Here is a 24,462-nt window from a genome sequence, read left to right as displayed (position 1 = left end):
AAGCGCGCGGCGGGTGCAGTAGCTCCTCCTCTCTCGCAGAGGGCGAGCTCGAGCGCTCAGAAACCGACGCGGGCGGACAGCGGGCGGGGCAGTGTGCCGGGCTCGGTTGGTTTCGGGGAGCTTCGGGTACGCTCGGCAGGCTGCGGTAAAGCCGGGCTTGCGGCCGCTGGTAGACGCGGGTAGACGTTGAGGCCCTGTGGTCCCTGCTGCGCAACTCGGTGGTCCCTGCTGTGCGCCCCGAGCCCCAGGAACCATGCAGATGTCCTACGCCATTCGATGCGCCTTCTATCAGCTGCTTTTGGCCGCCCTTATGCTCGTGGCGATGCTTCAGCTGCTCTACCTGTCGCTACTGTCCGGACTACACGGGCAGGAAGAGCAAGACCAATATTTCGAGTTCTTCCCGCCGTCCCCGCGATCCGTAGACCAAGTCAAGGCGCAGCTCCGCACCGCGCTGGCCTCTGGAGGCGTCCTGGACTCTAGCGGCGATTACCGCGTCTATCGGGGCCTCCTGAAGACCACTATGGACCCCAGCGATGTGATCCTGGCCACGCATGCCAGCGTGGACAACCTGCTGCATCTATCGGGCCTGCTGGAGCGGTGGGAGGGCCCGCTGTCCATCTCAGTGTTTGCGGCTACCAAGGAGGAGGTGCAGCTGGCCACGGTGCTGGCCTACGCGCTGAGCAGCCACTGCCCCGACATGCGCGCCAGGGTTGCCATGCACCTTGTGTGCCCCTCACGTTATGAGGCCTCAGTGCCCGACCCCCGGGAGCCGGGAGAGTTTGCACTACTTCGCTCCTGCCAAGAAGTCTTTGACAAGCTAGCCAAGGTGGCCCAGCCCGGGATCAATTATGCACTGGGCACCAATGTCTCCTACCCTAACAACCTGTTGAGGAATCTGGCTCGAGAGGGAGCCAACTATGCCCTGGTGATCGATGCAGACATGGTGCCCAGTGAGGGGCTGTGGAGAGGCCTGCGAGAAATGTTGGATCAGAGCAACCAGTGGGGAGGAACGGCCCTAGTGGTGCCAGCTTTCGAGATCCGCCGAGCCCGCCGCATGCCCACGAATAAGGCAGAGCTGCTGCAGCTCTACCAGGTGGGGGAGGTGCGGCCCTTCTATTATGGGCTCTGCACACCCTGCCAGGCACCCACCAACTACTCTCGCTGGGTCAACCTGCCAGAAGAAAGCTTGCTGAGGCCTGCCTATGTGGTGCCTTGGCAGGATCCCTGGGAGCCTTTCTATGTGGCTGGAGGCAAGGTGCCTGCTTTTGACGAGCGCTTTCGGCAATATGGCTTCAATCGCATCAGCCAGGTGCCTAAACGGGAAAGGGTGGGCGGAAATGGGCAAGAGGGGGGATGAGATTAGGGATGGGATGATGGAAAAGAAGCAGAGATGCAGGAGGGATCATAGTTTGGGGAGTGGTTGGGTAGAAGTTCCAAGATGCCTCCAGAGAGATGTGGAAGTTACTGTGTGGCTTTTGAGCTGCCTGTTTGGGATCGGGAAATGTCATCAAACTTTGCTGATCTGTGTCTTCTTTTACAGGCCTGTGAATTGCACGTGGCAGGGTTTGACTTTGAGGTGCTGAATGAAGGTTTCCTGGTTCATAAGGGCTTCAAAGAAGCCTTGAAGTTCCATCCCCAAAAGGAGGCTGAAAATCAGCACAATAAGATCCTTTACCGCCAGTTCAAACAGGAGTTGAAGACCAAGTACCTCAACTCTCCCCGACGCTGCTGAGTCCTTCCCTTCCCTAGTCTGAGAAGTCTCAGCCTCTGGCTCCTCAGGCCACACCTCAGGCCTGACTGGGGTAAGACATGTCACTCCACTTTACAGAGGTAGCTGTGGAGTTGAAACACTGGACTTGAATATGGGGTGCTGGGAGCAAGTCCTAGCTTTACCACTAACTAGCTGTGTGGCCTTGAGCAAATCCTATTACCTCTCTGAGCCTCGGTTACCCTGTCTGTAAAAAGGGAGGTAAGAATGCCTACCTCACAGAACTTTTGGGGGGCTCAGATGAGATGCTGTATGTGAAAATATTCTGTAAGCTTCGTACAAATGTGAAGTATTAATATTATTACAGTATTATTATTATTGTTGTTGTTATTAACAATCTTGGGTGAATGGGTAGTGAGAGCAAAACGAATGAATGGGACAGAGCTAAGAAGTCTTAGTACTTAATGAAACAGGCCTTTTGGAACTTAATTCTTAACTTTTGGACGGAAACCTCAACTTTGTGCTTCTGCCAAGCCTCTGCCCTCGGGCGCTCTGGAGGAGGGAAGGGTCTGCAGGCTCTATGAGGGACAATCTGAGACCTGTACCCTCCGATGGCCTGGGATGGTTGCCTCGAATGACAAAGTGTAAATAAACGAGTGTTCACATCCACAGCTGCTTTTGTTACTCTTCTGCGCTGGGGCCCCGGGTTTTCCCCTTCCGCGCTGTGGGGAGGTGGCCAAGGACCAAGGGCCACTTGGCAGTAAAGCGAAGAAATCACCAGGGTCTTCCCAGCAGACCGAAGGCCTCTGTGAATGTCGCCCGGTTGCTATGGAGACCGACCCGCGGTATCCCAGCATGCCTTTCCCCAGTTGGCCAATCGTGAGCTTCGTGGGTGGGCGCCTGTTGATGATGCACAAGGAAGCGCCGATAGGCCCGCCCCCCGTGGGGAAGAGGGACCTGCACAAAGCTTCCGGGAGCCCGGTGGCGGTGGCCAATACCGGTGGACTCGGTCATCTCTAAGGGAGTTGGACGTGAAGCCGGAGGCCACACATCCCGGGGTGCGTATCACCACGCCTGCCGCCTGGGTTGGCCTCTGGTCAGCCGGTCGGAGCCAACACAATCTCCTCCCGAGCCGCAGCGGAGACTTAACTGGCGTGATGCGCGCGGGGCCGCAGGGCCGCAGCAGACCCGGGAACAGCCCTCTGTTCTCTAGTCCGCGCCGGTATATCTGAGGGTAAAGCGAGGTGGGAGCCTCGCGGAGGGCCTCAGAAAATCTAAATTAGCCTCTGTGATTGTGGGGAGGGGTCTGCCTTCCGTAGAAGCCTGCCCTCAAGGTGCTTTAGAGAAACAAATTGTATGTGCACAGCACTTACAGTGAGATTTTCCACCCTTAAATCTTACAGTCTTTTCGAGGGATCGGGAATGGTTATCCCGTTTTTGCACCCGGCTTAAAGAGAAGAGGTTGTGCCTAATTAAGAGTCAAAATCAGAGTCACCTGCAAGAAAAACAAGCTTTCTGAAAGAAATAGGACTTAAGATTGCATCTTACAAGGTGCATACACTTAACAATGAGGAGCTATTGCCAATGAGATTTGAGAATAGGAAAAATGAGGTTGGCGGGCTGGGGATTTAGCTTAGCGGCATAAACGCGCCGGCCTTGCGGTCGTGAGTTCGATCCTCGGTACCAAAAAAAAAAAAAGATGAGGTTGGTTTCCAGTTCAGGCTCAGATCATTAGTGAAACCATTCAAAACTGTGGCTAAATTCCATAGGCCAGGGACAGCATGCTGCTTGAATGGGTGTCAAGGAATATTGGTCACCTCAAGGCGCCTGGGTCTATCAAGACATAAAAGCCAATCCCTGCACTGGAAATTTGTCTTGTGTAATCTGTATTTGCAAATCTTCCAGGCATTATGTGAACAAGGAGCATGTGCAGCCCCTGCTCAAGTAAGGCTGCCACACACATGGGGAGAACAGACATGAGAATGGAAGGCAGGAAATGCAAACAGACAATGCTTCCTGGAGGGAACGGTGTCTACACTATCCTAACTGCAGTAGATAGAGAAGTTGAAAGAAGAGCAGTGATGCTGGCACCCAGGATGCTGAGGCAGGAGGACCACTGCTGGCACTGTGAATTTAAGGTCAGCCTGAACTATAGTGAGATCCTGTTTCAACAAGAGAGACAAACAGACACAGTGAAACAGCCCCCCAGATGACAGAGAAATGATCCAGGAAGCGAACTACTTAAGTCTTCCTCTATAGTGATCTGTTGGTGGCCTTGGGCACTACCACTATTCTTTCTTTTTGCAGTTCTGTTTCTCTGTGATTTTGAGTTTTCCCTCTTTTGTTTCCTAATCTGCCCGTTTGCTGACTCTGAAAGTTCCATCATGGATCCCTTCTCACTCCACATTCCTCCTTGTTGGCCATACCTTCTGATGGCTTGGAAAATCTGCTGCTGATGACTAATCTGCAGCCCAGAGCTTGTTGAAAGTCAGACCCTTGTGCCCCCAGCCTCTCCTGTTCTCATTTCTGGGCCTTGGCATTTGCTGCTCACGCTGCCAAGAATGTTCCCTCCTTCAGTGAACTCAGGGCCCCCATTGGGTCCATCTTCCTCTGGAAGCCCTCACTACTTCACCCAGGTCCTGTTTAGACCCTTACCTCTGACTTAATTCTCCCTATATCCTAGTAACTGACTTTTTGTTTGTGTTTGTTTGTTTTGGTTTCAGTGTCGGGTTTTTTTTTTCCTCACCCAGAATTTGTAAGCTCTCTGAGATCAAAGTCTGTCACAGTTGTATCACAATAGCTGATGGTACTTATATTAGGTGCTCGGTAACTGTCAGACGAATGGATAAAAGAAGTGCTTAGGAGTATTCAATGTTTCTGAAAGGCCAATTCAGATAAGCACTGAAGTCAGGCATGATGACACTAATGCAGAAGGATGGCAAGTTCAAGCCCAGCCTAGGCAATTTAGCAACTTAGCAAGACCTACTCTCCAAATAAAAAAGTTTATATAAGGCCTTTTCATGTAGCTCAGTGAAAAGCCCCGAGGTAATATGACATTAGCCACAAGGAAGTCCTTGACTGTAGGATCAGTTTCAGTAAGAGCAAGAGGTACAGAAATAGATCCAAAAAGTAGGAGATAAAAGAAGCAGCAAGTGTACAAAAGATCTGGAAAAGAGTAGCTGTAAAAACAGAATGATCGGGGCTGGAGATTTAGCTCAGCGGCATAAGTGCCTGCCTTGCAAGCAGGCAGTCGTGAGTTCGATCAAAGGAAAAAGACAATAAAAATAAAATAAAAATTAAAAAAAAAAAACAGAATGGCCAAGTGAAATGGGTGAAGTTCAGTATTTCTGCCCTTTTTTTTTTTTTTAATAGTGCTGGGGATGGATTGAATCCAGGTCTTTTTTCTTAATGATAGAGCATACCTGAGTACCTCTAATCTAGGAAGGAGACTGCTGTTTTAGTTCATTTCATGTTGCTATAACTGGGTGTGGAGTTCTATGCCTGTAATCCCAGCACTAGAGAGGCTGAAGCAGGAGAACCACTGTGAGTTCAAACTCAACTTAGGCTACACAGTGAGTTCAAGACCAGACAAAACTAAGTACACAGCAAGGCCCCATCTCAAAAAACAAAAATAAACAATACCTGAGGGCTTGGAGAGTAGCTCAGCGGTAGAACTTGTGCTTAACATGTGTGAGGTCCTGGGTTCAAGTCACCATACCACACACACATATGTACAAAAAAAAAAAAAAAAGCCAGACTGGGTAATACCATGTATAAAGAACAGAGATTTCATTCTTAAGGGTCCTAGGGGCAGGGAATCCAAAGCTCAGGGGCCCAGATGTCTTCGAGGGCTTTCTTGCTGCTCTATTCCATGGCAGTGGGTGACAGGGTGAGAGAGAGGACAAGGCCAGACTCATCTTTTATCAGGAACCCCCTGCCACAGTAACCCACTCTTGTGACAGTGGTATTAGTCGGCCCCTGAGGACAGACCTAGTCACCTTTCAAAGGGCACATCTCTGAACACCCGGACTAGAGATTAAGTTTTCAACACATGGCCCTGGGGATTTAGGTCAGCAGCATAAGTGTCTGCCTTGCAACTGTGCAGTCAGGAGTTTGATCCCTGGTACCGATGGAAAAAAAAAAAGTTTTCAACACATGAACTCTGGGACACATTGAGACCATGGTGCCTGCCAAGAGAAGACAGAGTTGGCGGAGCACTGAGGGCCTGGGGCCCCAGAGCCCAGCAAAAAGCAAGAGGACTGTGGAGTATTGGGAAGGGGGACAGGGAGCATTTTAATTCAAAAAAACTACTTGGGCAAAGGAAGGGTGATGGAAGTAGGAGGGCTGGCTGTAAGATGGGGTGGAGGGCCTTGAAGCCCTGGTCAGAAGTTAGGCCCAGTTCCATCGCCACTGGGGAATCCACCCTCAGCCCTCCTCATCAGTGGATCATAACTTCAGCCAGTATTCCCAGAATTGGGATCACCAGCGACATCCAAGGGATGAGTATATCCATGGTACCCTGGCTTCCACAAGAATGAGGGGTGAGGCCAGTTACCTCCCCACACACACCCCGCTGAGGGTCAGGTTTCCTTGGATTCCTGACTGGCTGCTGTCTTGCTCTGAGCCTGGCCAGATGTGAGTGACACCTGCACCCCCTCCCCCAGAGCCCAAATGCCCATCCAACCTCCGAGCAAAGACGCGGAAGAGATGGAAGCAGAGGGCGACTCAGCTGCCGAGATGAATGGGGAAGAGGAAGAAAGTGAGGAGGAACGGAGCGGCAGCCAGACCGAGTCAGAAGAGGAGAGCTCAGGTAATCCCCCACCCCCGGGCACAGCCGCCCGCCGCTGTGAGCCTCGCTCACCAGCCTCTCTTCCCAGAGATGGACGACGAGGACTATGAGCGGCGCCGCAGTGAGTGCGTCAGTGAAATGCTCGACCTGGAGAAGCAGTTCTCAGAGCTGAAGGAGAAGTGAGCCTGGGCAGCTCGGGCGGGATCTGCGGGCAGCTGGGGTGAGGAGAGCAGGCCGGTACCGATGCCCAGGGTGACGAGTGCCAAACTCGGACCCTCGTGGCAATGCTTGCCTAACAGCCATAAGGGACTCTCAGGGTTGCCTGACAGTTGCTCACCCCCCAGGTTGTTCAGGGAGCGGCTGAGTCAGCTGCGCTTGCGGCTAGAGGAAGTGGGGGCTGAGAGAGCCCCCGAGTACACAGAGCCTCTCGGGGGACTGCAGCGGAGCCTCAAGATTCGCATCCAGGTAGCAGGTCCGTGGCTGGCCTGTGCCCTCTTACCCTCCCAGAACCTGCAGCTCCAGCCCCTTCCACTTTTGTCCCTGCCCAGCCTCGGGCTGTCCTCTCGGATGTGTTACCCTCCCTTCTGGGCACAGGCCCCCAGCAGAGCAGTGCGCCCCCCCCCCCCTTGCAGGAATCTACAAGGGCTTCTGTCTGGATGTGATTAGGAATAAGTACGAGTGTGAGCTGCAAGGGGCCAAGCAGCACCTGGAGGTGAGCTGAGCTCCCGGGCAGCCATGCAGGGTGGGCGAGGCTGAGCGTCCAGGTGGTGCCAGGCTAAGCGGCTTCGCCCCTTCCAGAGTGAGAAGCTGCTGCTCTATGACACGCTCCAGGGGGAGCTGCAGGAGCGGATCCAGAGGCTGGAGGAGGATCGCCAGAGCCTGGACATCAGCTCGGGTGAGGGCAGGGGCCAGGCTCTGCCAATGCCCTTCCCTCTGTGGGCCTTTGCTTCCTGGGGTCCCTGTGAGGACATAGGCCTGGAAAGGATCTGGCATACAGCAGGGTCACCTGCCCCCTTCCATACTTTCCAGAAGAGGGGTCTCTGTCTGACTCCCCCACCATACAATAGACATAGTCCCCTCCGTACCCGTTACAACTGTGTCATGTGTGGTCTAGGGCAGGCAGAAATTGATTTTTTTCTCACTGTCTTCTCAACAAATGGAGAAACCGAGGCTCACAGGAGGGTGGTGGCCTCTACCCTTCTCTGGGACTGCTGGTTCGGCCAGGACCTGGGCAGTCCTAAAGGGTTTTCAGTCCCAAGCTCAGGGTAGTGTCAGGCCACTGCCCTGAGTGGCGATGGGGGGCGGGGGAGTGAGCAGAGGCATAGGCCACACGGGAGGGAATAGCGTGTGTGCCAGTGCCCTGATCCTGACTGTGGGTGTGGGGCCGCAGAGTGGTGGGATGAGAAACTGCATGCCAGAGGCAGCTCCAGGACCTGGGACTCACTGCCACCGAGCAAGAGGAAGAAGGCACCTCTGGTTTCTGGTATCCTTCCACCCAGGGTGGCACAGCACTGGCCAGGAAGTCAGGACAGACTACAGCCTCAGGAGGGGCTTGGAGGGAACATGAGAACAGAGTCGGGTAACACACATTTATGGCCATTTAATATCACATGACTGTCCAAGCCAGTCCAGCTGTCAGGAACATATATGGATCCTAGAAAAATAGAAAATTCAGCCTAATGACTCCCCATAACTTCCTAAGTGGGCATCAGTCTTTGAGGACCCTCTTCCCCCAGCTTTTCCTCTGCGTCCCCAGGTCTGAGCTCCAGGAAGTCTCAGACTTCCCTGCCCTGGGCCTCGCCACTCCCTCTCCTCCATGCTCCAGCCCATCCCTCCCTGCCCCTGCTGCTCATCTCACAGGCTGCCTTTCTTTGTCCCCGATTGCCTGTGGCTTCCCTATACCCTGTGCCCTACCCTGGGGTGCCCACACCCCAGAGGGTCTTTGCTGCTTCTGCTCCACCTCAAGAGAGCCCCTCAGCCTATGGCTTCCTGTCTCTCCAGCAGTTCCGCAAGCGTAGCACAGAGATGAGCTGATGGAGGCCAGGAGGGCAGGCCCTGGGAGGCAGTGGTGGAAAGAGTGGTGGGCGAGCGTATGGAGACCTCAGATGGGCATGGGGGAGTGTGGTTTTCAGGTGGAAGAGACTGGATTCTGCCTTCAAATGGAAGACGTGGCTCAACCTGGGGCCAGTTAGTGACGGAAAGCCTGACAGCAGAGCCCTGTAGGTGCTGGAGAAAGCAGGAAGGGGATTGGTGCCCTCTTGGCCTCCTTGAAATAGGCTTAATACTCTCCTGAGCCAGGAGGCCCAGAGGTAAAAGGCGGAGCCCGCAGGCTCTCAGCACCTTCTCTGCTGCTTCTCCTGAGCCACCTTGGCTTCCTGGGCTGAGCGCCTGCTACCTGTCCCCCCACCCCCAGTGGCTGCTCCATTTCCTTGACCCATGTCGTAGGCCCTTATATCGTGTACATGCTGCAGGAGATAGACATCCTAGAGGACTGGACGGCTATCAAAAAGGTGAGTCCACGTGTTCCCTACCTTGACATTAGTTCTGATGTCCGAGTACCTGGGTGTTCCCTGCTCCCCTGCCTCAGCCCAGGTGTGCTGGCACTCCAGCAGCTCATGGTCCCCCTGTGTGTCACATGGGCTGCCTTTTCTGTCTCCCCCAGTGCCTGTGGTTTCTCTACATGCTGTGCCCTACCCTCAGGTGCCCGCATCCCAGAGGCCTTGCTGCAGGGCAAGAAGGGGGGAAGATAACAGAGCTGGCTGGGCCTTGGACAAGCAGCACCCCAGAGCTTTGCCTAGAAGGGGTCTCATGCTGCCTCGGATCCCTGCGGCTCCAACTTCTGCTCTCCCATCAGAGGCAGCAGGGTGTGGGATTGCCAAGCTGGGCTCTCACAGGCGCCTTTTCTTACTATACAGGCCAGAGCAGCAGTGTCCCCTCAGAAGAGAAAAGCAGATGGTAAGAACCATGGGGCCGTCCTGCCTCCCCTCCCCTTTGCCACTACCATCCCCGCTTCTGGCCTCCAGGGAAGGAGCCCAGAGAGAGATAGGCTGTGACAATCAGTGAGCTCACTTAGGTCTGAAGGGTTGTGGGAGTTTGGGCACAGGAAGCTCTGGGTTGATGGAGCTAGATGATGTAAAGGTGAAACAGAGCCCCCAGCTGGGACGGGTGAGGGCTGGCTGGAATGCTGAGCCCCAGGGATAAGGGCTTCCAGAGGCACCTTCTAGGTCCCCTTCGGAAGTGGCTGCCTTCTTCTAGGTTTAACTTCTTCTCAATGACTTGCAGGACCATGATGCTGTTCACACCCGGGGGGGTTCCCTTGGAACAGCTGGCACTATACCCAGGACTCGAATCTTCCTGCAGAAGGCAGATTGGCACACCCAGGGGCCGCCCAGCCAACTCTCCAGTGCTGCTGCAGGGACCACTCATCTGGACCCTGCCTCAGCCTGCACAGCTGTAGCTCTGGAGCTGACCTGGCCCCCGGCAAGACTGTTGTCTCTGTCCCTTACCCAGCCCACCCCGCAGTGTCAGTGACAAAGGAGAGGGGCCTTGTCCTAAGCCAAAGCAACATTCCTCCTGGTGACCTCAGATATTCGGACTCCAGCCACTAGCCCAGGAGCTGGGCCCTCCAGCACAAGAACTCTAAACCGGAAATGCTATCTCAAGGGCCTGTCTGCAGCCAGAGGTGGTAGCCAGGGTCCCCAGCTTTTCTCAGGGCCATTCCTGGAATCTGCTCCCTGATTGTAAGAACTGGAATTAAAACCTTTTCTGGAATTCTGGCATGAGCAAAGTGTGTCTGATTTACCCAGCAGGGAATCAAGTCTTCAGTTGGGGAGTGCCTGAGGCAGGCAGACTCTTATGGAGTCCTTGCACTTTGGGATGCTCTGAGTTGGGGTGTAGGCTGGAGAAACATTGGCTGGGCCTGGAGTTGGAAGCTACATGTGGCACAGGCAGAGCACACACATGAAGCACGTGGCCTGGGGTGGGGAAGGGCCTGGCGCATGTGCTTGGAGAGCCGGTCAAGTCTGCACCTGCCCCAGTTGCCTGGGGGATCAGCAGGCGGGCTAGCAAGGCCTGTGTGTGGGTGGCAGCCAGCTGTGGCACCATGTGCTGACGGCCTCACCACCACACTCCCCCTGGTTAGCTGTGTGTCAGAACCACCCCCAGAACCTCAGTTAAGCAAAGGGGTTGGTTTCCATGGAGACCCAGCATCCTTTTTCCTTGGCAACCTAAAATCCCAAAACCCAAGTTAGGTTCAGGAATGAGTCATCTGTGACCAGTAGGGGGTGCTCTTCTGCAAGGTTGACCCACCCCCACCTCCCCCAAGACAGGGAAAGATGAGCAACTGACCAGGACTTCAGGTAATCCAAGGGTGTGGCCTGGCCTTTGGGGATGGAGTGGGCCCTGCTTAACCCCTCCCCAGCCCAGCTGCCTGGTGGGAGGAGGCTGCCTAGGCTGCAGGAAGAACTGTGTGGAGGTGGCACCCTCTTGCTGGGGCTCCCAGCATGGCACTAGCATGGAGGCAATCCTGGACCCTCCAGGCAAGACCCAGAACAGACAGTAATTAGGGTACTGGCCAGGCAGAATGGACACAGAAGAGTTAACTGAGGGTGTGACAGGCGAACCCGCCCTCAGGAAGTGTTACTCACCCTGGGAATGTGTGCGCCTGTGCCTGGGGGCTGAATTCTCTTCCTGAGTCCTGGGAGAAGCCTAACAGAAGGAAAAAAGAGGAGCTCCTGACCATGGGAGACCTGGGAGAGCCAGAAGCAGACCATTCTAGCGTCCCCAGCCCAAGCGTCACCCATGGACACCTGGAGAGAGAGAAGTTAGTGAAGTTGGAAGGGCAGCCAGGTGGGGAGGGAAGGGACTGCGTGGGGAGAGTCCATCTGGGGACGGGAGGAGGGCACTCTGCAGCCTGGAAACTGCTGGACAGGGGTCTCTGGCCCTGGCTCCTGCTCAATTCTGGGAACCCGGGTCCAGGCCACTCCAGGACCCACTCTACGACATACCTGATGCCAGCGGGGGTCAGGCAGGTGGGCCCCAGCGACCCACACGCACCGTGAGCCTCCGGGAGCGCCTGCTGATCACGCGACCCGTGTGGCTACAGCTGCGGGCCAACGCAGCTGCAGCTCTGCACGTGCTGAGGACTGAGCCCCCGGGGGTGAGTCTGGTGCTGACCCCAGGGGACCAGTCAGCAGAGGGTGGGAGGGACAGGGGTTAGATGGCACGGCCCTAAGCCTCCTGACCTCAGCCACTTGCAGACATTCCTGGTGCGGAAATCTAACACTCGCCAGTGCCAGGCCCTGTGTGTGCGGCTGCCAGAGGCCAGTGGCCCCTCCTTCGTCTCCAGCCACTACATCCAGGAACATCCTGGTGGTGAGAGGGGCCAGCCTGGGTGGAAGGGGCTAGAAATGGGGGTTGGGGGAGAGGCTGAGAATCACCTTACTCTCTGTGTCTCTCAGGTGTCTCTTTGGAGAGCTCTGAGCTTCTGTTCCCAGACCTAGTTCAGCTCATCTGTGCCTACTGTCATAGCCGGTGAGGCAGCCTGCAGGGTGCCATGTGTCTCCTGCCCTCTATGGCCTTTGGGCCCCTTGGCCCCCCAACCTGAGCATCCCTCACTCCTGTCTGCTCCTCTCTCTGCGTTCAGGGACATCCTTGTTCTCCCACTCCAACTCCCCAGAGCCATCCAACAGGCAGTCACCCACAAGGAGCTGGAGGCCATCTCCCATCTTGGCATTGGTAAGGGTCCCCTGCCACCCATAACACAAAAGAAGCTGAGGCCAGGAGGGAAAGGGAGGGCACCATGCCTCTCCTCTCCTTGGTGGGCCCCCTCCCAGTCACCCTGAGGCCCCATGCTTTCTGGTCCCTAGAGTTCTGGAGCTCTTCCCTCAACACCAAGGCTCAGCGGGGTCTGTCCGAAGGCCCACCAGGCCCACTGCCACCCCGGCTGAAGGCCCGCTCCCCCCATGAGCTGGACCAGGGCACCGGTGCCGTGCTCTGCTTCTTCAACCCCCTCTTCCCAGGGGACCTCGGCCCCACCAAGCGTGAAAAATTCAAGACGAGCTTCAAAGTGCGCGTGTCCACAGAGACCTCCAGCCCCCTGTCTCCACCTGCTGTGCCACCTCCCCCAGTCCCCATGCTGCCTGGGGCACCCCCCAGCCACCCCGAGAGGCTCCCCCCTCGTCAGCTGCTGCGGAGGGAGAGCTCAGTAGGGTACCGTGTGCCAGGGGGCACCAGCCCCAGTCTACCACCCCTGCCCTCCCTCCAGGAGGTGGAATGCGGCTCCCCTAGCAGTTCCGAGGAGGAGGGCCCGCCAGGGTCCCGGGGCAACCCCTCAGTCTCCCCCAGTCTGAGCCGCAGGTGGCACAGGCGGCCACTGCTTAGGTCCATGAGCGCTGCCTTCTGCTCCCTGCTGGCTCCCGAGCGGCAGGTGACCCGTGCCGCTGCCGCGCTGGTACAGGACAGGCACACAGGCGTGGGCCAGCTGGTGCAGGACCTCCTGACGCAGGTGCGGGCTGGCCACGAGCCCCAGGAGCTGCAAAGCATCCGCCAGGCACTGAGCCGGGCCCGGGCCATGCTGAGTGCAGAGCTGGGGCCTGAGAAGCTGTTGCCTGCTGAGAGGTTGGGTAAGGGCCAGCTTGGATCTCTGCAGTTTAGTCCCTGGCTATCTCCAGCTCCACCACCCCCAGCACCTCTCTCTACTCACCCATGCTATTGCCCGCTTTGCCAATGCTATGCTACTGCTTTACAAACTCCCCTCGTCTCACCACTGTTCAAGTGGCTGCTGCCTCTGCCTCTTCCTCGCTCTGGTCTTCCTCAGGGCCTCCTGCTTGGGGGAGCTTCTGCCCCTTCTCTCTGACCCCGCCTGCCCTCCTTCTGGCAGAACACGTCCTGGAGAAGTCATTGCATCGCTCCGTACTCAAGCCTCTCCGGCCCATTCTGGCAGCCCGCCTTCGGCGCCGACTTTCTGCTGATGGCTCCCTTGGCCGCCTGGCTGAGGGCCTCCGCCTGGCCCGAACCCAGGGCCCTGGAGCCTTCAGCTCTCACCTGAGCCCACCCTCCCTGGTGGAGATGGAGCAGGTGCGCCAGAAGCTACTGCAGCTGCTCCGTACCTACTCACCCAGCGCCCAGGTTAAGCGACTCCTGCAGGCCTGCAAGCTGCTGTATACAAGCCTGAAGAGCCAGGCAGGTATGGCCCAGCCCCCTAACTTAGAGGCAACCCCCCCAAAGGGGGACACTCCTGGGACCCTGGAATGGCACAGCTGAGAAGAATGGTCCCACATTCCTGTCTCAGATGGTAAAACTGAGGCTTCTCCACAGCCACTCCTGTGATTACTGGATGACCCCATGGCCTAGGAGCCGTCAGGCAGAGGGAAGGGGTCAATGTCTCAGTCAAGGATTAGACTCTGACCCCAGAGGCATCTGAAACGCCTCTTCCTGTGTCCCTAAGGGGAGAGTGCAGGTGCTGATGAGTTCCTGCCACTGCTGAGCCTCGTCTTGGCCCAATGTGACCTTCCTGACCTCCTGCTGGAAGCCGAGTATATGTCGGAGCTTCTGGAACCTTCTCTGCTCACTGGAGAGGGTGAGGGTTGCCACCTCCCTGTCTGGGTGGAGCTGGGGGACCTCAGCTGATATATGGGCCTTGAGTAAGCAGGGAGGGGAAGGGGTCATCCCAGCCCTGTGTGAGCTACATTCTGGCCCCTTGTGTCCAGGTGGCTACTACCTGACCAGCCTATCAGCCAGCTTGGCCCTGCTGAGCAGCCTAAGCCAATCTCACACCCTCCCCCTGAGCCCTGCACAGGAGCTGCAGCGTTCCCTGAGGCTCTGGGAGCAGCGGTGCCTGCCTGCTACCCACAGCTTCCAGGTAACATGGCCCCACCACCCCGTAAACCCCAACCAGCCAGGCCCAGAGAGACCTGTCATTCTCCTGCATGGTCCCCACCTGCCCCATCCCTGCAGTGGAAGCAGTGTCCTCCTATGAAGGGTGCTCCAGTCGCCCTGCATGGGACTGACGCTCCAGGGGAAGCCTTCCCCAGGATCCACAGAACCTGAGAAGTAATTATCCCTGTTTTGCAGATAGGGCACTGCCAGCAACATGGAGAGGACATAGGTAGTAGGCTTGGGCTCCAAATCCTGGCTTCCAGCCTTAGCCACGGCTCTGCCTTCACTGTCCTCTGGCTCCAGCCTGTCCTTCTGTCTGGCCTCTGGCCCACGTGTCCTCAGAGACACCCACACCCTGCCCTTGCTGTTCTCTACCTTGCTTGTAAATCCTGCCTCTTGCAACCAGGTTCTGGGTTCATCCTAGCTCTACCACTTCTTGATTGTGGGGACTTGGGCAAATAACTTTTCTTTGTGCTTCAATTTTCCCATCTATAAAATGGGTACCTAGGATGGCTACGAGGATTAAGTCATTTGGTGTACAATGAGTGACCTCTTTGTGTGATATTTTGCCAATTGGTTCCACCTTTGGATATGTAACACCGGGCCCTGTTCCTCCACAGCCTTCACTGGTCTCTGGCACTAGACACAGGCAGGACTGAGCCTTGGTTTTATTTCTCCTGTACAGCACCTCCTCAGAGTGGCTTACCAGGACCCCAGCAGTGGGTGTACCTCCAAGACCTTGGCTGTGCCCCCAGGAGTCTCCATTGCCACCCTGAACCAGCTCTGTGCCACCAAATTCCGAGTGACTCAACCTGATGCTTTTGGCCTCTTCCTGTACAAGGAACAGAGCTATCACCGCCTGCACCCAGGAGCCCTGGCCCACAGGCTTCCCACAGCTGGCTACCTCGTCTACCGCCGGGCAGAGCGGCCTGAGATCCAGGAGGACACAAGACAGGAGATGGGTAGTGGGCGGCCAGAGGCCAGCAGCCAGGAAGAGGAGAAAGATGCCCAGGGACAGGGGAGTGTGGGGGTCAAAGCCAGTCCCAAGGACAGTGGGGGACAGTACAAGGCTGCTGAGGGGGACAGGTGTCAAGCTGAAGAAGGCCACGTGCATCAAGGGGAGCCAGAAGCTGAGCAAAACCTGGTCACAGAGGAGTAGCTGGAAAGGACCAGAAGGTCATCTGGGGCAGGAGCCTGCAGAGAAGGCCGGCAGAGCCACCAGCCCCACTCAGCAAGGCCACAGCTTCCTTAGCCACCACCACCCCAGCCCTCTCCTGTGTCTGCTACCACCTCTGATACTTAACGTCCATGAGCACAGCTACTAAAGGCTGGGGCCGGGCCACAGCTGAGGCACTAGGGTGAAGTTGAGGGGCTTGGGAGACTTCTATGTCTTCTGCCTCTTGTTCTTCTGCAGCCTGCAGGGGTGAGTGTGTCCAGCAGAGGAAAAGTCCCACTGAGGCCCAGCCTCTGGCATGGTGGGGGTGTGTGGGCCCAGCTCCTTTTTCATCTCCCCCCCTTGAGCACAGGTGGGGTTACAAGGCCTTCAAGGTCCTGAAAGGCTCTAGTCACTGCTGGTGTCTGGAAGACTCAGGGAGGTAGCACAGTGCCAGCAAAGGTCCCCAGAAGGACCAGCTCCTCCCAGGCTCAGCATCCTCCCAGCAAAGGGGATACTAGCACTGCGCTGCCCGCCTCCTGGAAGGGCTCAGTGGATGACCTTGCTGCTGCAAGGGAGAAGGGAGAAGAAGGGAGAAGGGAGGGAGAAGCCGGGTGTTAGCAGCTGTCTGCTCTCTCCCATGAGCCCTTGCCCTGCCCAGCAGGCTCTTACCTGCGGTTTCTCACTCCATCTGTCTTACTGGCTGGAGGCCACGTTCTAGGGGCTAAAGCATTTGTGTTGAAGCCTTCTCCCAGGATTGGAAGTCCTCCTAGATACTCAAGGTGGATAATGGCCCCCCTCAGGAGCTGAGCAGAAATGGAGAAAGAGGTTCTGAAACCATTTTCTCTAACTAAACTTCTAGTACTCATAAAAGCTTTATGAGGATACAAGGCAAGGCTTGTTGGCCCCATTGAGGTACAAGAGAGCGACTCCCAGGAAGATACCACCCAGCAAAACAGCCCTCAAGGCCAGGACAGCTCCAAAGGGAACTCAGGAGGCAAATCTGAACAAATGAAAATGCCAACCACTGACCACAAGGGGGCGCGCGCAGGCCAGGAAGCTGCAGGGAGGGGGCTCAGGGCCACAGAGCATGGGCATCAATCATGGGTCGCAGTCTTCGCTCATCTGTGGCCTTAAGGCAGCCTGGGAACAGCGAAACCCGGGATTACTGGCCCTCAGGTCGCTTGGAGTTAGGGGTCTAGGTCAGACCAGTCTCTCAGGGACCTTTCCTCAGGAAAATTGTCCTGAGATGGAGGTGGACCCCAGCCAGTCTGCATGACATTCTTTTCATGTGCTAGGTACAAAGAGGCATCAACACACATGTGACATTACAGCCAGGAGGAAGAAATGGTGGACGGAGGCTTTCACACAACCCATAGCCCAGCTACAGGGCTCCCAAATTTCTCACTAGACCCCCGAATTCCCCCCAACCCTGTACCCCTCTCCCCATCTCCTTGCTGGTAGGAAGTCTCCCATTTACTCTTTTGTGTGTCCTCCCAGCGAGTCCCCATCCCCAGTGCCTTGTTCAGTGTGAGCACACAGTAGGTGCTCAATAAAACCTGTCCATGGACTGGAGTGTAATAACTAGGACTGAACCACCCTAGGGAGGAAAAGGGAGGGCTGCTTCTGGGAATCTAACACAGGATGTGTCCAGCTTAGCCCTAGAGGAAGGACCTAGAATGTCTGCAGAGGATGTTCAAGGAACCCCAGGAACTGGATGTGGAGCTCAGACTGAGGGATCTGGGAATTGGAACCAGGCTTCTGGGACCTCTTGAAGCTCTTCCCTTCCTTCCCACACTCAGTCCCAGCTTCTGCTTCTGGAGTTTCACGTGCCCCTTGCAATGGCTCATGAGAATACTCCCAGGTCTTCCTGCCCACTGCCTGGGGCTTTGGTGTGTGTGTGACTGTTCAAAGCTACAGGACCAACGGTATTGATTCAGGGGCAGGAGCTCGCAGGATAACAGACCAGTCTGTTGACTGATGTCAGCCTCATTTTACAGATGAGGAAGCAGACTTCCTCGGGGTATATGGCTTGTTCAGGGAACAAGATTCCAACCCCAGCTTCTGTAATCTCCCCAGATAGAAAGGCTCACTAGCTTGTCCACTCTGCCATAGCCTATCCAGTGCCTGGTATGGACCAAGTACCCACAGCCCTAGCCACAAGGAAGCAAGGGGTCCATCATCACCCTCACGCTGACCTGGTTCTGAGACCCCACTGGGATGTAGGGGCTTTGCACTCCCGAAAACGCTTTGTTCTTGTGGAAGAGGAGACCACAGCTGTAAGAGGGGACGTGCCATTTCTACTCTCACTGCCACAAGTCAGGCCTGGGACCCGCCCTGCTGTCGGTCAGTTGAGAGCAGCCAAGTCATTTCCTTGCTTTGAAACTTTGCTCCTAGAGCTTCTCAAGTCACCCTCGCTGCGCATGTGCGTCTGCTGATTGTCCATCTCTCCCACTGGTGGGCCACAGCCAAGTTGACCTCATTCCCAGCCAGACCTCAGGGGCCTAGGGCAATGCCTGAGCCAGAACGGGCACTTAGTAAGTAAATATATATGGAATGATACGGAGCGGGAGCGATGGCTTCCGGACGGCTCTGAGGGAAGCGGTCCTGTGCTCCTGTGGCACCTTCTCCACCACTGCCACCAGGGGGTGTGCACGTTTCATCTCCAGCCCCATGCCAGGTGCTTTTGGTGGCTCCCACCGAGGGGACTCAGAGGACCCAGAGAACCCGTGCCCAGCCTGGTGCTCCAAGGGAAGCAGGGATTCTACAAAGAGGGCACGGGCAGGGGGTGACAGAGGAGCCACCTGTCCCAGGCTTTGTAGCCAGCCTAGCCCAGGAGCCAGGGCCATGAGATGGCCTAAACTGGGTACAATGGACAGCAGGCATTGAGACCCCTGCCACTGACCTGCCCTCAATATGACATCTAACACCCTGCCATGGCCCTGTGACCCCTATTCACATCCACCACTTAACACACAGCGACATTCCCATCCACATTCCAACACAAGGGTGTGTGACACCCTCCCAGCCATAGCAGCTAATCACCCCCAAGGTTAATGGGCACCGATATGACACATGGGGACTGTCAACCCAGAGACTTGTGGTGATCAGCTCCACGGGGACCTCCTGACAAACTCAGACCCACTCGAGCTGAGCTCCAACCACACCACATCGTCACTCAGACCTGGTGACACACACACAGGAAACATAGCACTCAGCTCCTCTTTCCACCCTGTCCCTGCCCTGAGTATGCAAACACCACACACAGAGACACACATGCAGCAGAGACACACAAAACAGACACAGAGACACTCGTGTTTTGCATACTGGAGCATGCACCAGAGGGCCGGGTCTCTCTCCTACCTAATCTCCCTCCAAGCCCTGGCCTGCCCTGCTTTACTCCCACTCCAGCCCCTGGGGGCCAGGGAGTGGGCTGTGAGTTGCTGAGAAGACCCCTATGAGGGGTGTGATGACCCCCCTGGCCAGGCAGGAGGCAGAGGCAGGCAGCACTGGGTGGGGAGGCCTGAGCTCATCAGATTCCAGCAGGCCTGATTCACAGGAAGGGTTGGGGAGGGCCTGGGAGGAGGTATTGGCCCCGAGGCAGGCGAGGCTGGTGCTCTGTGGGCCTGGGTGGGCTTAGGTCCTGAGTGTCCTGGGCCCAGAATGAGGCTCCAGACCCAGGTGTGTGTGTGGGGGGGGGGGGTAGTTCCTGAGGGGTGGCCAGCCTGAAGGAGTGCCTGGTGGGTAGGGCTCCTGGGAGGAGCTCAGGCCCCAGAGCCTAGAGAGCTGGATGAGATGATCAGCCCTGCCTACCCGCCCCGCCTCACCCAACAGCTGGGTGTCTTTAGTAGGGGTTAGGCCAAGGGCGGAGGTCAGGGGTGGGGTGAACTTTGAGATGGCCCCTCTATCCCTCAGGCAGGCAGCCCAAAAGTGCACTCCAGGGGCCGTGAGGGGCTGGGCCTGCCTGGCCTGATCCTTTGGGGCTGACAGGGTTACAGACCCACATGGCCCTGCCGGGCAAGGCCTCTGCCAGACAGAACACAAGGCTGTCCCAGCGCCAGGGATGTTTTCCCGCTGAGATCGAGCCCTCTGCTCCTGCCACCCCCCAAACCCCCTGTCTCTCCGGCAGATGCTGAGAGGAGGTGGGGGCTGGGGGCCCAGAGTGACAGGAAGAAAGGATGAGGCTGAGGCCAGGACCAGGGCACAGGAAGCGACTTTCTTGGAACTCTGCACCAAAATAGCCCATTCCTTCTCTACTCTGGGTCTCGTGTCCCACGGAGAGATGTGTGTCACCAAGGAGACCCTCTCCAGGGAGGAGTCTAAACCAATCTCAGTCTGGCTTTTGCTCCCCAGGCCCCTCCCCACCCCCCACCCCATGGCCTGTGCTGTACTTTGAAGTCCCAACATAAATATCATGTCTGCTTGGGTTCTCCTTCCGGGCCTGGTCACAACCCCCAAGACCTGGCTCCCACCCCAATCCGCCCCAGAGGTGCGGTGCCAGGAGAGAGGAGGAGGGTGGACCACCCAGGGACAATGACAAGCCAGAGACTGTGACAGAGACTGGAAACACTGGAGATGGAGGGAGGAGACAGAAGGAGGCAGAGAACAGAGACCCCAGCCAAGGGGTCCATGTTGCTGCCTGGAAAGAGGACAGGTCCCCGAGACCAACAGAAAAGCCAGGACCAGACACAGAAAGCAAGAGAGAGGGGACCAGGAGAAAGGCTTTCCAGGCAGCAGGAAAAGCAGGGAGATGCAGAGATCCCTGGGGACGCTGAGGGCAGGAGGAAGAGGCTGTGACAGAAACAGCAGGAAGAGAAAGTAAGAGCTTCTAGAAAGTTCTAGAGGGAAGTGGGGAGGGAGGGGAGGCTGGGACTGAGGTAGCTGAAGAAGGGTGCGGTGGAAAGAGTCTTCCCTGTGGCCCCGACAACCATCTATCTCCTTTTCCCAGGCCTGAGGGTTTCCCAGGATGTGGCACTTGCAGTGCTGAAACCAGAATTCTAGCCCTTGGCAAACTGGGATAAATTGGTCCCCTAAGTGGTGGGCCTTGGGTACAGGGTCTGCTCCTACAGGGTCCCCTTGCACAACTAAGGACACCTCATCCTTGGGAAGGGCTATCTGCATACTGAGGGGTGAGTCTAGGCCTTTCCAGAATTCCCTTTTGCTTTTTCTTAAAAACACAGTCTCATTAAATAGCCTTGGCTGACCTTGAACTCCAGATCCTCCTGCCTCAGCCTCCCAACTGCTGGCACAAGATAGATTTTCTACCTTTGTTCTTTTCTTTCTCTTCTCCCCACCCTCATCTTTGTTCTCATCCTTGTGCTCATCTTCATCCTCTTCCCCTTCCCCTCCCTCTGATATTGGAAACTGAATCCAGAGCATGTTCTCTGAACCACACCCCCTGTCCTTTTATTTATTTATAAATTTTGAAATAAATTGATAAATTGCCCAGCCTGGGCTCAAACTAGCAACCCTCCTGCCTCAGTCTCCCAGAGTACTGGCATGTGTCACTCTACATGGCTAAGATTCCCTTTCTCAAGGGCAAATGTGTCCAGATGTTCAGATCAGGCGTCAGCCAGGAAAAGGAACTGGTCTTCCAGCTGGGCCTAAATTGGGCAATTGGGGGTAGTCATCTGCTTCATTTCACAGCTGTGGATGCAGGTGCGGCCTTACTGGGACACGCAGGGACCACTTAGCTGTGTATAGCCTCGCTGACAGTGGGCCTGCACAAGCACAGGCACAAACACTGCTGCCGTGTCCCCACAAACACACACAGGGTCTCGCTCCTGGGCAAAGGCACCACTCAGCCCTTAGCGCCTCCAGCAGGCAGAATCCTTCACTTTGGGGGGCAGCGAAGGGGTTAGCCAGCACCCCTTTCCCAGCTGCCTTCCCAAGCCTGCCTCTCCCACCCATTGTGTCCCCACGATGGCCCCTCGATGCGGGGCTCCCCAGCCAGATGTACACAGGGAATGTAGAACACTGGGCTGGGGGCTGCAAGGAGGGCTTCCTTCCCACCCCTTCCTCCGCCCACCTCCCTGATCCGGGCCTCCCCCTCCACCAAGTCAGCTGTCCTGTCCTTGGACAGCCTGGGGCTGGGCTGGTTTGGGAAGAATTTAGACATCGAGGGCAGTGGGGGATGGGAACATAGAGAAAGGAGGTGATTTGTACACCAAGCAATGCGCTGGCTCAGCAGCCTGGTGAGTGCCAAGGCTCTCCAGGATGCCGGCCCGCCCGGGGGGCGCCCCCCAATCACACAGACCCCCCCCCCTGTTTCACGGGGCCTGCTCAGGCCCAGCCCTGCTGCAGGCCGCTTTCCACTCCCCCAGAGGCCGACACGCTGTACCCAGAAACACATTTGCCTCTTGCTTGTCCAGGTAGCTGCCAGAGGAGACTCCCCTGGGGCTGCGGGCTTCTGTTATCATGCCCCTCCTGAGGTGAGTTGTGCCCATGTGGGCCAGAATCAGAGCAAGGAGCCTCAGCTCTGACTCCCAACATGAGCTGAGCCTGGCCCAGCTTAGTAGCTTCAGTGCAACCCCACCTCCCCAGACAGGGAGGCCCCAGAAGAGGACACCCTTTGTGGTAATGGGAAGCATCACACTGATCCCCATGGGGAGGTGGCAGCCCAAGCTGTCCCATCACCTTGGATTGTACCTCTGCAGGGACACGGAGGTCCATTCTGAGCATGGCACTTGTCTTGGTGGCTGCCAGTCATGAATCAGGGTCTGCCACCCCAGCCTGTACCCTGTATCCAACCAGGCCTCTAAACACCTTACCTACAGCTGCTCGCTGACACACTCCTACATCCACCCAGCCATCTGTGCCCCTGGCTATCTAGCACACCCCCTTCCTCCTAACAGGTCTTTCATCCACCCACTCATCCATCTATCCATGTGCTGGTCCCAGCACCCATGCATCCATCTACCCATTCATGTATCTCTCATGAGCCTAAACAACCATCTACATATCACTCGGGTGTGCCGATGCACGCCTGTAATCCCAGCACTCAGGAGGCTGAGGCAGGAGGATTGATGTGAGTTTGAGTCCAGCCTAGGTTAAAAAGTGAGTTCAAGTCCAGCCTGAACTCATGATCTCAAAAAGACAACATAACAGGGGCTGGGGATTTAGCTCAGCGGCATAAGCTCCTACCTTGCAAGCCTGCAGTTGTGAGTTCGATCCCTGGTACCAATAAAAAAGAAAAAGACGGGCTGGGGATTTAGCTCAGCGGCATAAGCGCCTGCCTTATAAGCAGGTAGTCGTGAGTTCGATCCCTGGTACCGATAAAAAGGAAAAAGACAAAAAAAAAAAAAAAAAAAAAAAGACAACAAAACAAAACACCAGGAAAAAAATATATCCACTCACTCATCCTCCAAACATTTATTGCCTCAATGAGCATGTCTTTGTGCTTTAGATAACTAAAGATAAATCATACTCAACCAGACCAGCTGGGAATGGAGGCTCCCAACCAGCCCCTTTTCGCTCCTCACGCCCAGATCCCTGAGGTTGTTCTCACTGTGTCACTGTGTCCTCCATCATCCCAGCCAGGGCAGGAAGCTCTGAGATAGCCTTGCCCCTACTTGGAGCCGCAGATAAGCACCAGTTGCACTCCTGAACTGGGCACCTCCAAGACTCATTCTTGATCCACTTGGCCTTGTGCGGAGCAGAGATTCCCTCTTTGCCCCCACCACTGTCCCGCTCAGCTCTCCCCCCATATGCAAGGAGACCCCCCCCCAGCACATCTGGAATCTGGCCTCTGACCCTCATCCTCCTCCTGGTCCCCTACCTACTCCCCAAAGCCTCACCACCGCTGAAGCTGGGGTCCTGACCTCTGATCTGACCCACCCACTCGCCAGACAGCCTGCAGCCTTGCTCTGAGCTGCCCCAGCACTGGCCATTGCCCGAATCATGACTGGGCTCACCACACCCTTGGACCAGGCTCAGGACCGCCTGTAAGAGCCTCCAGAGGCTGCCTCCCCCAGCCGGCCCGCCCTGCTCCCCTGCTCTGCAGCCAGCTCCCTCCTCTTTCCCAGACAATTGCAACAGCCTCCTAACGGGTCCCTGGCCTCGGGTCCCCTCCACCCACTGACAGCCAGCCTGGGAGCTCGCCCACCACAGCTCTTCCCCCAGCTGCCACAGTGGAGCCTGGGCTCTCAGGGGCAGCGAAGCAGGCTGCTTCTCCTTTTCTGCCCTTTTGTCTTCCATCCTCTCCACCCTTCCAGGACCATCTCATCCTCAGGACCTTTCTCCAGCTTCCTCTCATCATTATTTCTCAACAGCATGTCTTACTCCCCGCTTGAAGGATGCCCAGAGGACCGCAGCAGAAAGAGAGCCGGAATAAGAGTCAGGAAACCTGGCTTCTAGTCTGAGCCCTGCTACTGACTTGCTCTGGGCCTCGGTGTCCCCAACTGGGAAATGACTTGCTGATTTCAAGAGACCTCTCGGGTCTAGGAGGGCTGACTTCAAGGGGTGAACAAAGAGTATGGGGAACAAGTGGGCTTTACTTCAGAGAGAACCCCAGCTCTCCCTGCAGCTCCTTAAACACTTACTCACCTGAGTCTCATTCAGTCATTCAACAAACCTTTAATGAGCAGGATTTATGGTCCTTGAGCTTTCTAGGCTCTGGGGATACAGTAGGGAACAGGAGCTACCAAGAAGCTCACAGTCTCCAAGGGAAGAGGTTCTCCACCAGGCATGATGCTGCATTTGACATTTAGCAATGTCTGAGGACATTTTTGATTGTCCCAAACAACTACCAACATCTAGACAGAAGCCAGAGATACTGGTAAGCACCCCCAGGTAGAACACAGGCCTCCCAACACTGTCCAGCACTAAGATCAAGGCTGAGAAACTGGCCAGGAGGATTCAGGCCACAAAGAAACAACAAATGAACCTGTCTATACCGTGTCAGAGAGTCATCGTGCTGAGGAGAAATGGAGCAAG

At 56.2% G+C, this 24,462-nt stretch overlaps 3 protein-coding genes across 5 annotated transcripts; all 3 read left to right on the top strand.

Annotated features, from left to right (window-relative positions):
- Window positions 1–94: 94 nt before the first annotated feature.
- Window positions 95–2,379, top strand: B4gat1 (beta-1,4-glucuronyltransferase 1). The gene is made up of 2 exons (XM_003468265.5): window positions 95–1,309; window positions 1,541–2,379. Exons 1-2 carry the CDS (start codon window positions 254–256, stop codon window positions 1,730–1,732), a joined length of 1,248 nt encoding a protein of 415 aa, XP_003468313.1. The 5' UTR covers window positions 95–253; the 3' UTR covers window positions 1,733–2,379.
- A 225-nt stretch (window positions 2,380–2,604) lies between these two features.
- On the top strand, window positions 2,605–10,268 carry Brms1 (BRMS1 transcriptional repressor and anoikis regulator). 2 transcript variants are annotated; one of them, XM_003468089.5, is made up of 10 exons: window positions 2,605–2,766; window positions 6,373–6,518; window positions 6,586–6,676; window positions 6,842–6,969; window positions 7,130–7,209; window positions 7,296–7,392; window positions 7,888–7,980; window positions 8,943–9,007; window positions 9,413–9,452; window positions 9,780–10,268. In XM_003468089.5, the coding sequence occupies exons 2-10, from the start codon at window positions 6,380–6,382 to the stop codon at window positions 9,785–9,787; spliced, it is 741 nt and encodes a 246-aa protein (XP_003468137.2). In that variant the 5' UTR covers window positions 2,605–2,766; window positions 6,373–6,379; the 3' UTR covers window positions 9,788–10,268. The 2 variants fall into 2 exon arrangements, with proteins under 2 accessions (XP_003468137.2, XP_063083635.1); XM_063227565.1 differs by lacking the exon at window positions 2,605–2,766 and adding an exon at window positions 3,407–3,846.
- Window positions 10,269–10,741: 473 nt separating this feature from the next.
- On the top strand, window positions 10,742–17,098 carry Rin1 (Ras and Rab interactor 1). Of its 2 annotated transcripts, XM_003468088.4 has the most exons (11): window positions 10,742–10,855; window positions 11,130–11,319; window positions 11,475–11,655; window positions 11,756–11,870; window positions 11,957–12,029; window positions 12,142–12,233; window positions 12,365–13,120; window positions 13,378–13,683; window positions 13,945–14,076; window positions 14,207–14,358; window positions 15,061–17,098. In XM_003468088.4, the coding sequence occupies exons 2-11, from the start codon at window positions 11,237–11,239 to the stop codon at window positions 15,532–15,534; spliced, it is 2,364 nt and encodes a 787-aa protein (XP_003468136.1). In that variant the 5' UTR covers window positions 10,742–10,855; window positions 11,130–11,236; the 3' UTR covers window positions 15,535–17,098. The 2 variants fall into 2 exon arrangements, with proteins under 2 accessions (XP_003468136.1, XP_063083633.1); XM_063227563.1 differs by lacking the exon at window positions 10,742–10,855 and having other exon boundaries at window positions 10,869–11,319.
- Window positions 17,099–24,462: the final 7,364 nt, after the last annotated feature.

The sequence above is a fragment of the Cavia porcellus genome, unplaced genomic scaffold (genome assembly GCF_034190915.1).
Source record: "Cavia porcellus strain 051 isolate PalLab524CR breed Dunkin Hartley unplaced genomic scaffold, mCavPor4.1 scaffold_17, whole genome shotgun sequence".
Taxonomy (NCBI): domain Eukaryota; kingdom Metazoa; phylum Chordata; class Mammalia; order Rodentia; family Caviidae; genus Cavia; species Cavia porcellus.
The sequence above is the reverse complement of the archived record's forward strand: the minus strand, read 5'-3'. Positions and strand labels throughout refer to the sequence as shown.